The sequence below is a fragment of the Anoplophora glabripennis genome, unplaced genomic scaffold, assembly GCF_000390285.2.
Source record: "Anoplophora glabripennis isolate ALB-LARVAE unplaced genomic scaffold, Agla_2.0 scaffold184, whole genome shotgun sequence".
NCBI classification, from domain to species: domain Eukaryota; kingdom Metazoa; phylum Arthropoda; class Insecta; order Coleoptera; family Cerambycidae; genus Anoplophora; species Anoplophora glabripennis.
In genome coordinates this window covers 837,225-849,206 of record NW_019416285.1, presented here as the reverse complement: position 1 = coordinate 849,206, position 11,982 = coordinate 837,225, and the positions used below count along the sequence as shown (strand labels likewise).

The 11,982-nt window shown below is 33.0% G+C and overlaps 2 protein-coding genes across 4 annotated transcripts in view; both read right to left on the bottom strand.

The window, feature by feature from the left end:
* Positions 1-11,982, bottom strand: part of LOC108910124 (protein gone early) — a 94,253-nt gene that overhangs the window by 19,552 nt on the left and 62,719 nt on the right. The window lies entirely within an intron of this gene.
* Positions 8,627-10,710, bottom strand: LOC108910129 (glycine-rich cell wall structural protein 1-like). Its single transcript, XM_023457423.1, has 3 exons — positions 10,663-10,710; positions 9,652-9,928; positions 8,627-9,558 (listed from the first exon to the last, which is right to left on the bottom strand). Exons 1-3 carry the CDS (start codon positions 10,675-10,677, stop codon positions 8,777-8,779), a joined length of 1,074 nt encoding a protein of 357 aa, XP_023313191.1. The 5' UTR covers positions 10,678-10,710; the 3' UTR covers positions 8,627-8,776.

Genomic DNA, 11,982 nt, shown 5'->3' with positions numbered 1-11,982 from the left:
GGAAAAAATAAATAGAAACAACAATCGTTTGCTCACAACAACAAAAATGATTTATCGTGTCATTAAATTGACTAATTACATGTTTACTGGATGATCCAACCATAAATACACATTATCCAGGTATATTAGATTGCATTTCTGTTAATATTGAACACACCTGCAACATGTTACTGTAATATTTTAAGAAATGAAGAGCTCTTCGCAAATTATAAGCGCAATCATCCCGAACTGTGTCAAGAGCAAGAGTATCGGCTGCATTTGCAAATTGCAGCTACATATTCGCCACAAGATCACCTACAGTTCTATACTAGGCAACTTGTAGGATTATATTCTCTTCTATTCTTTTAGTTCTAATTATATACAAGGTGTAGTGTTTAAAATTAGAACCCACATTCTTTATAAAATGAAGAAAAACCATATAATTATTTTAAAGCAATCTAGAAATAATTAGTACATGTAAGGAGCATCAGCTTCTTGTACTTGCCAGAATGAAGTAAACATGGCAAGCCATAAGTTTTTGTTTGAAGCAATTCGTATATATAAGTAAGGAGCATCGGCTTCTTGTAACTGCCAGAGTGAAAATGAAGTTAACAGGGCAAGCCATAAGTTTTTGTTTGAAGCAATTCGCATATATAAGTAGGAGCATCGGCTTCTTGTACCTTGTGTTTAATGTCGAACATTGCTGACACATTTTTATGTTATGTGGCACCTATTTTGACATTTTTAATAAAGTCTTTCGTTTGGTTTTGTTTTTGTGCAAGGCATAAAGCTCTTACAGTTATTGTTTTATGTATTTTGTGTTTAAATATATTAAAATAATTATATCATAAATATTAAAAATAATAAATAAAATTTAAATAATGATAAAAATGCAATTGTGTTTATATACTCGATTTTTTGTTAAAAAATGCCTTTTTCCCTTAAAAAGTCCCTCGCTCAGAATCGTATTAACGATTTTTTTTTAAATCAATAATTAAAGCTTAATTTCTTCAAGTTTTTGATATAAGACAGTTTTATTACATACTCTTGGGAACTTAGTTAAGTTAAAAATAAACGTAAAGCATGCATATGGCTTTACAGAAATATAGATTCATTGTCACATTGTATTATTTGCTATCCTCCATTGTTTGTGAAATAATTTGCAGATAAAAAAATTGGAAGTATTTTAAAATTGTCAAACCCAAACAATTGTCAAAATAAGAAAAAATCCTGAAATTATATATTTTTTATATTCACTTATTTAAAAGACAAAATAACAAATGGGTCAAAAATGGTTGTTTTTCTGGGTCAAAATGTACAACTTCAAGTTCTGATCTTAAATAAGTATGACATCTTACACCAAGAAGATGGAGCAAAAGTACACTACCGTTTTTCAAACAGAAATAATCAAATTTGTAATAAAAAGATACATACATTGCCACCCAAACTTGGAGCAAATAACAATAGCCACAGACGCAAAAAGTCATTCACTTCTGTTTGCTAATAGTGTTCATTTATTAATTAAGGTCACCATGATTCTGTTTGTTTTACTCAACTTTATAGTAACTTCTTGAGATTATGAATTTCGTCACATGTTAACTAATATCTACTCGAAAACCAGAATAATAATCGAAACATATGCTCATCCTCCGAATATTTAAAGAACAAACAAACAAATAACTCTTAAGGATATACACGGAATAACATTACATTTTTAATAAATTATTTGCTCATTGAAAAGTATAAAGCGAATCATTAATTCAGAAATTGAATAGAAATCGAGATGGAAAGACATGTCCTGTCACTGTTATAATATGTAGTAGTAATCATTTTCTAATTAAAATTAACAAACTGATATTTTTACAAAAAAATACATCAGATTCCAAACAAAAACAATTTCTTTTTAGGAAAATTGTAGCTAATCTCATTTTATTAAGAAGTGCATTAAAATGATAGAAGAAAAGTTTGTAATATTCCCCACAAAATAGTTAATTTTTGAATAAAGAATTGTACAAAATTGATAGATTAAGAAATTGGAGTGAACACTTGATTCATCTCTAGGAATTACCATAATTTTTAAACCACGAATTTGAAGGTCCTTTCGACTATTCAGAGATTTAATTTATTCATACTACAGGTTTTTCTGCAGACACGCCTTAAATTCTACGACCTTATCTGGATACGTCCTTTTATTTTCTGAAGTTAGCATAGAAGATCTTTATCAAGTATGATTTATATAATCTTCAAATTGGCTTCAAATTAATAGCAAAGCCAACATTAACAATATTACATTGGTTTAGAAGAATTTTTACAAAATATTCGACAAAACAGGAAAGGTACATTCTGATGTTTGTTTGTACATGGGTGCCTATGATTTCCGTACTCTTTCACAGCGAAAAATATTTCTAGAGTTTAGAAGGATTTTCCTTTTCTATCATTGTCTTACTAAAAGCGCGATTTATTGTCTATAAAACGACTACAATGAGAATTTTACTGTTTACTGCTGTGGTAAGTCATAAAATAAATGTAGCTTATTTCAGCGTGCATCGATCTTAGAAAATGAAATAAATAACGAATATGAAATATTGGCATTGTCATTGTCTGATTAGAATCTGTCTATAAATGTCGATAAAAATAATGAGTGTTTCCCCAAAAATGATATATCTTGTATTATGTATGCATGGAAAATAAAGTATCATTTGCTTTTATTTCGATTTCGATACCGCGAAACATTCTTCGATAATAACTTGGGTTAAATCAAATTTAGTAAAGCGTGCTATTATTTAATGGCAATGTAACTTTCCATAAATAAAAGAGAGAAAAAAATCGTGTTTAGTTTTACTACAAACAATAAGCTGAATAAATTACCATTAATAGTCGTCAGGTATATATTAAAGCATAATGAGTTCATAATTTTTTCTTTCTAGTTCTTACCAAAATATCTGCAATAATCATATTGTTTCTCTTACGAAGCTACCGTCTATTTCTTGAATTTAATCGTACCTTCCAAAACAGGTGGATGAAAGAGGGGCACTATAGAGTGTTGCAAAGTTTACCTGATTTAAGTCAACAACATTTTGACCCAAAAATATTAAATAACAATTTAACAATGTTACTCAAAGCCAGAATCTTGAACTAGATCTTTCTCTTTCAATGCTAAATTTGATATCAATCCCAATTTGATTAAAGTAACTTATTTAAACACATTATTTATTTACAATCTTCCTTTTCTGCGTCTTACAGTGCATTGCGCCAGTATTGGCTAATTATAGATAAAATATTTAATTAGGCATTTATTTTAATTATGACCCCAAGAAGTTTTCCTTGATACAAAAATTTAGGCGTGCTATGGAAACGACTCCGTAATGAGATAACTACGTGAATATTTATAAAGGTGAAAGCAAAATTCGAGACATCTTTAAACGTCAAAGAATATTGACAAGTAAATGCGTATATTTTAAGGGAAATTGTGAGAGGTATATAATTTCCTTGTGCCTATTATAGAGGGTGTGCCTCGAGAATACATAACTATTATAATATCAAGTCCGGCTTTGTTTCTATGTAGACATTTTTAAAATCTTATATTACGCCATTAGTTTTATTTTGTGTCTTCCATCAGAAGTGGGATTCTTGATAGTTGATACCGCATAAAACAATGCACTGTCAAGATTTTAAAGTTTCATGACTAGGCAGAAAAGATATCTAGTATGTTTGTCTACCGACAAATAAAGTATCAAACGAGTTCGACAAATATTTCTTTGCGGATATCATTAGTTATACCTGTTCATAGAGGTAATTCATTTAGCGATTTCATTCAGAAATCGAGGTTTCAAATACGTACATCCAATTCAGAGGCTGGTTGCATAATATAACTGCGGTGAATGAAACTAGCCAAATAATTGTAGGTATATCTCACATGCTCGTATTTTGAATTTATATAAAATTGCTGATGTAAGGCAATCTCTAAACAAAAGACAATATAAAATTTGCATTGATTAATTAAGTTCTAGCCAATTAATAATAAGTACATTGTGTGTTTCTTATAGATTGCATAAAATCTGAGAAATACAGAGTAGATTAAGAAAATAACATTATTTTGAATAGTATATTTCACTATTTGAGTATGTGAGAAAATATAAAATGACACCTTGTTTCTATTTATTTGTGGATTAACTGAGATACCACATACTTTCAGATTATATCTCACCCACACTCAGTGAAAGTAAATTATGAAAAAATGTACACATGTAGATGTAGAAACTTTTATTTCGTCTTTAATTCAGACTTATTTTTGAATGTATATAGAAGAAATTTTCAATTAAGGAGGTATATCGGGTTTACTCGCAATCTTTATATCTAAAAAATTAGGTATAGTTGCACAACTTTTGTAACATTACCTACTAAAATAAAGATGAAAAACACGAACAGTGAGTAATAATGTAATTTCTATCACAGAACCTTCAAAATTGCATCCAACATTTTCTCTGACTTGGACGAGAGATGGGCGCGAGTGTCATTTCATTTCTTTAGAACTAAATTAACATAATTCTCGTTGTTTTACCAGTTGAAATGATTTACGGATTTTAAATAAAGGATACAAATCTTCGCGAGGATAATACGATATATTTACCTATAATTATTATATTGTACATAGTTTACACACAATACATTTTTGAACGCGTACGCATCTTTACCCGAATTTGATGCGCAATATCTCCGATGTTCGAGGTCTGTAGGTTCGCAGTGTGTACAACTGCTAGTCAATTATTAGCGCTGTTGCCGCATCTACATAGTCTTTATGCGTTTATTAAATATAATTTAAAACTACTTACATATGATATTTTTATGTTGTTAATTACTCAATATGTATGCTATGTGCATATGAGTAGATTTCTTTGCTATATAGATGTTTATCGCAAATAATTTCGATATAATTTAATTTTTTTCAAATTGGCAGCGGCTTTAGTCACATAAGAAAAGCATAGGACCCCCCCTGCGCTCCTCACTTCCCTCGGACCCCGATATACCTCCTTAAACAACATAAAAGAAGTTCACTATTAATTTTTAATGTAAAAGGGGGATTTTGTGTCTAAAATTTTGACGAAAATATCAGGTTACATACACAAATATTAACTCATCCCAAGTGTTTAATTTATAACAGGATATTCTATATTTTAAAACGTTATTTATTTATTTAACAGTATTTTACGAGGACCTAAATGTATTTAAATAATTTACGTAACAATTTAAAAATACCACGTGTGATGGTAATCGAATAAGAGGAATTTGCGTAGAGTAAAATCGAAGACATTCATTATCATTTTTTACAAATGAATTATAGGAAATGTCAACGGTTCCTTTAAAAAAATTGTAAACTAGCCAACAGACGCAATGATGTGGGTGTGAATATATGATTAGATCGTACTGTATTCGTGTATACAATTTTTTAAATTCGAAAATTGCTTAAAATAATCCAAGGAGTCGTATCCTGAATTCTTACGTACTTAAACGTTACACCGTATCGTATACTTACTTGTTAATGTAAATTGCACGGTTTGGCATCTGTTAAATGATCAACACAAGACAAATACATGTAAGTTTCCGTCTTAATTTCACGGTTTATGCGACAAATTAATTTTACTTCATATTGATTTGTTCCTCTAATAATATATTGTAAAAACGATGAAAGCAGTCGTGTAAAGTCTGTACGACAGTACATATTTGAAAAATCGTGATTTTCACGCACCTATCTGTGTTTACAAGCGGTGAAAGCACAATTGCAATTGCGTAACATTTGTCTCTTCCTATGTACACAATGGAGATTTTGAGAAATATTTTACGACGTGCTTTTGTAATTTATTATGATTAATTGTCGATTCTTGTCGTGACGAAAGGGTTGAGCAGATTTAAGCAACACCGGAATGTTACTTAACTTTTGGTACACGAACATTTATCAGTTTTCAAGGTATCGAGTGTTATTAGTGTTAATAGATTATAACTAGAACAAATAAACAAATTAACGAAATCTGCAGATGGGATTTTTCATAATCATAATGTAGTTATGTCAAACAATTATTTCAGTTTTGTTACACTCAATTCTGTTTTTAAAATAGTTTTAGGAATAGTCAAAAAAAAAATAAGAGACATACAGGGTGATTCACAAATGGTGACCAAAAATGGTATTCTTTAGTGAATCGCATTCTTTGGTGAATTTTAAGTCTTTCGTATAAAGTTTTTATCTTCGTTAAAAAGATACAGGGTGTTAAACTTCAAAAATTTTGGTTTGTTGGGTTGGAGTTAATACCACTATAAAATATCATGGTAAGACCCAAATTGTCTGTTACAGCTGCCGTACTGGGTATTTTTATATTACTTACTTAATTTTTGTGTTCCATGTGTGCAATACTCCGTTATGTGTGATCGACAATGAAGAAATTCCATTGTTTTAATTTGGCAGAAAAATGTACCTAAATATTCTCTCCGGATTATGGAAGTGGAAAAAATTGTGGATAACTGTAGGCAAGAAACTATACTATAGACAAAACTATAGACAAGAAAAATAATAAAATAGGGCATGTTCAATGAGCATTTAAATTAAAAAAACTATTTACATGCAGACTAATTTTTCATTTCCAAAGCCTCCTAGATTTTTAAACAAACGGAAATTTCATAAATTTAAAACATATGAATTATATAAATTTCAATCGAATCGTGTATCCAAAAAATAAGTTCTGGTTCTTAGTGGGCAGTACTCTATTTACTATTTTAGTAAAAATTTTGCGACTATTCAGAATATACGCCATGTATTGTTAATAGAGATGCAGAAGTAAAGCTATAGGCAACACTTAACACACAGAAGTTCGGCATACGTGTATACCTTACGTATTCAGGAGGTATTAAATATATATCGAACAGGACCGGGTTTAAGTTTTTTCAAAATTTTGATTTTTTTTTTCAATGTTTGACGAGTATTTAAAGTGAAATTGTGAGAAAAATAACGCAATTTTTTTCCATCTTAACCATGATTAATTGTGTTTAAGGATTTAAGGATCCTTTAATTTTTTATAAAATGATTCAGGAAAGGAAAACGCTTCCACCGATCGATTTCAAAATTTACAGGCCCAATGGGCATGTATTGAGCTAAAAAAAAATCTACAAATATTGGTACTTTTCGCAGTATTCGCAAAGTAGTCGTTGATTTTCCAAAACGGCAGAAAAAGTATTTTTTGCACTAATACTGAGTATAAAAAAAGGTGGGTTTTCGCTCAATAGCCGAAATCTCGATGAGAAATAATCAGACAGAAAATAAAAAAATAAAATAAACTGAAGCTGAGGAATTGGGCTAAATGCCAGAAGCCAGAAAAAAAATTGTGAGCCTTCGGAGTTTTGAAAAACAAATTTTTGCAAAATTTTTGCGTTGCATGATTTCTTTTTATTGCGCCGAAAGGGATGCTCTAAAAAGATGCTTCTTTTGTTTTCTCGATAAACCATTATTCAGGAAGTTACAGTTTTTCAAAAATCACTAAAAAAAATTGTTTTTTGCTCCCTTAATATTTGTGCTGAGTGTAATTGAAATCGACATTTACAACTCTCTTGGAATTACTACCTCTTAGTACTAATACCTCTTAGTGACCCTTTTTTATATTTCAAAATAATGGGGTACTTCGTTCGAGATCACTTTTAATTTTTTCCTCTACAAGATCAAGAAAGCAGTATTTTTTTAAATTTTCAAAAATGTTTGACATTTTGTCATAAGTTTACTAATAAAAAAACTTTCCCCTCCTCAGGTCACAATCATGGGACACTTCAAGTTTGAACGATTGTAAATGTTTATAGTTACTCACATAGCCTTCGACATAGAGAGCAAAATATTGAAGATAACTATCTCTTCATTTTTAATTAAACCTGTTAAGTTTGAATCCGAAATCGAATTAAAAAAACACCTGAACACTAAATTAGAACATAAAATCAACAGCTACGACGTCACGAAGTATACTTTCATTTTTTATTATTTATAGCCGGCAAGTTCCATCGACAAACACTTAATTTTTTCTGTAAAATACAATTTAGTATTATCTTTGTAATATATTAATTTAATTACCTTGCCAAACCTCCAGTGTTAACTACTTTCGTCCATTTATAGTTATTTATATATTCATTCCGAAATTTCTCGATGTGTCCCACTAAACGTTGCATTCGTGTCTTGTTCACAATAGTGTACCGTGTTTTTATTCACTCGGTTTCAGGAATAAATTAATAAATTATAATTTGTAAAAAAAATAGCACTGTTGAGCTTGCGTGAAAGTTGCCAAAGTATAATTGGGTTAGTGGACCAATACTTTTTACTTAGATAAATTTAATCTGTTATTTTTTGCTTCTTTTTTTTTATTCTTAAATTCATGAATATAGACTATCGTCAGATCGTCATATGTGCTACATAAAAACTAATTCTTAAAAGTGGTCCACCTTCAAATAATGCATTAAAAACACAAGCACAAAAAAAATTACCGACATTTAGTTAATATAGTTTCCTCTAATAGCCGATCAGGTTCATGTTAATTTAATTTAATTATTACCGACACCTTTCTTTGAAATAATAAAAATGTTTCTACAAAAATACATTTATTGTCACCGTATTTGCTAGAAAAATAAAATAAAAAAATACATAACCTTAAAACTAAAATGGACTATGTACAACGAAATATGGGGCTGTCGAATCCCGCAAGTCTATATCGCACCCAGACGGCTATACAGATCCACCGTCCAGATTTACCCGTATGGATTTTCGGCACAGGTTCTAGTACGGACCTCCGCTGACGTGACCTGGGGGACCGTAGCTCGTCGAAAGACTTGCACTGCCAGAACTGACGCTGGATATAGCGCTACTGTGACTAGAACCACCGGAGATAGCCAAACCTCCATCCAGGGAGCCGCCGCTGCTGAAGGAACCGCCAGAAATTCCTGAACCTCCGGAGAGAACGGCACCGCCATCGAGAGAGACTGTTCCGTGGGATCCTCCACCAAGGGAAATGCCTGCACCAAGTCCAGCACCGGAGATACCTCCGCCACCAATCGCTCCTCCAGAGAATCCTCCGCCACCAATCGCTCCTCCAGAGAATCCTCCGGAAGCGGCCTCTTTCTGGGTCTTGTAACGGATGAAGTAAACCTCGGGTTTGGAGGGTTGGGTTGGCGCGACGGTTGGGATGTGGATCTCTGGTTGCTCGTCGGGTTTCTTCACCAAGACGTAGACAAGAGTCTTCTCTTCGTTCTGAGGCTGCAATGGGATGGTTGGAACGGTGGGGGTTGGAGGAGTTGGTGCCTTAATGAAGATGATCTTGTAATGCTTCTGTGGAGGCGCTACGTGGATGGGCCTTGGAGCGTGGACCTCTTCTGGTTCTGGAGGAGGAACGTGTACGTAGATGTGTTTCTGGACGAGGGTGCTTCCAGCACCACCGCCACCACCAAATCCACCGGACGCGAATCCACCGGAAGACGCGAACCCTCCACCGGTGCTGAAACCTGAGGAGAACGCCGACGAGCTGGAGGAACCAGAGGAGAAGCTGCCTCCTAAGCTGCCACCTACGAGGGAGATACCATGTCCACCTCCCAAACCAGCAGTTCCGAGGGAGATACCTTGTCCACCTCCCAAACCGGCACCTCCGAGGGAGATACCTTGTCCACCTCCCAAACCAGCACCTCCGAGGGAGATACCTTGTCCACCTCCCAAACCAGCACCTCCGAAGGAGATACCGTGTCCCCCGCCTCCTAGTGAAACACCACCGCCGGACACGCTCAAGGCCCCGCCAAGGCTGGAACCATGTCCTCCGATGCTAAGAGTGCCGATGCTGCCACCAGATGGAGCTCCGTAGCTCGACGAGGGTGCTGGGTAACTGTAGCCTACTGGGGGTTCAGGTCTAGCTTGGGTCAATACTGCCAAGGTGGCAATTAACTGTAATGAAAGACAAAAGAACAACTGCTAAATTTAGAAGTATTTTTTGTTAAATGTAAGAGTAGATCAGTGGTTCTCAATCAGTGGTATTCAAGTGAAAAGTTGTACTTTGCAAGATTTTATTTAATTAAGTTTTTAAATGATTTGAAACTAATTAAGAAAAGAACTAAGATTATACACCGGCGTTATCAGTTTATTGCCGTGGACATAAAAAAATCTTGAACGGAACATTTTTGCATTTAAAGATTGATTGATTTTAAGGTAAAAAAATGCTTTGACGTCCTGTATCTTAAAAACAAAAGACGATAAAGTCTTGGTGTATACAAAAACAAAGTCGTATTTTTTTAGCTTACACCAAATTTCCTTGAAATATTTTGAAAAATAACGGAATTATCGTAAATATTAAAAATAATATACATATTTTTTGAAAGTCTGTAACTTTTTACGAAAGCCAATTGATTTCAATATTTTTAAAATGTGTACTATGTTTGAAGTAGCATTTTCGAACACCCTGTACTAGCGCAGAAAAATTTGGAAATTTTCGAGGTTGTATCCGGAACGTAACAAGTTGAGAACTGCTGGACGAGACGTTTTATAATGTTTGTACATTTGTTATTGGACACTGCGTAATAAAACATTTCGTAAGGTCCAGTTCCAAGTTTTCCGGAACGTCGAAAATCAACACTTTTCACTTTCCAGCACTGGGGGCACAAAAGTCACTACCGGATACTTACCACGAAGGTCTTCATGGTTTCTTCTCGAGTAACGGTCGTTACCCAAGGGAGACGGACAAATTAATCGATACACTTCCGAAATCCGCCTATGGTTTTATAGCACATCTTTTTCCCCACTAGCGTGTCACGCGGGTGAGTACCGACGTATTCTTGTAAAATTTGGTGGTGAAAAACCGGGTCACATCCTCTCACCGGGGCCCGGCGGCGTTGACCGCGGATCTGTATCATTCAAAAGGATGGTCCGAAGAAAGTGACTCCGACGGCGACGGCGGCCACTCGCCGATAGTCCAGTCATTGCGCCCGAAAAGTCGCCCCGACTAAAATAAATTTTCTTTTATACTGTTTTTCGGTATTGATAACATACGCGACTTATTTATTTTTTACTTCGAATAATACTGCAAGAATAATTTAAAAAAACGACAAAGTATATTCTCACGGTGCTTAGGAGATCTTAATTATGTAATGTGGTTTCGACAAGATAATTTAATTAATTTAACAACGTGGGAAATAAAGGTAACTACTTCCAAATTTATATTGTTAACATTACACTAATGCTACAATAAGTCGTTTTTCTACAGGGAATTTAATAATAAAAGAGATATTTTCAATTGGATTCACGTAAATAATACAAATGTTCACCGAGAGACGTTATCATTTAGCCATAAGTAAAGATTGACTAACTCCAGCAAAGTATCTGCTTAAAAAATAGGTTCTAGAAATGCTAAGATGCTATGCTAATGTTAAGAAGTTTTTTGCATTTTATTTCATTCAGTAAATGTGAGTATCAACTCACAACAAACTTTTACATAGAATGGAAAATAAAATAAACAAAAAACTGACGTCTACAAGTTTATTGCAAGAATTAAAAAAAAGTGAGACACAGCAATTATAACAATAAAACAATCAGTGACAAGAAAAAGAAAGAATAAAATCAATAACAAAGATTGGGGAAAAAAACTTTTGCCGAAGCAAAAAATTATAAAAATTGTATATTTTGGTGAAATAAACCACGAATAAAATATCATATTTTAACTAAATTCGGGAGGTCTTCAAATTGTTAAGAGCTCAAAAACAGATTACCAAAATACAAAATTTTAATTTTTTATGAACAAACAACGAAAAGAAATAAAAAATCAATTCTTTGTAACTAAAAGCAACATATAAAGTGTTTTTTAACAAAATTTCAACATAAAAGCAAACTAAACAACCGAGCTCAGAAAAAAATACATTACTTTGCAAATTTATTTAAAGATCTTCAGATTCCATATATGACTCTTCTGATTATAGTAATATATTTATTTGTACTGGCATTACAACTCA

Bases quoted from the DNA above. Each gene is read 5' to 3' on its own strand.
- LOC108910129 (XM_023457423.1), bottom strand. The intron at 9,559-9,651 runs GTATCTCCCTCG...TCTCCCTCGTAG, and splicing joins TGGTTTGGGAGGTGGACAAG to GTGGCAGCTTAGGAGGCAGC.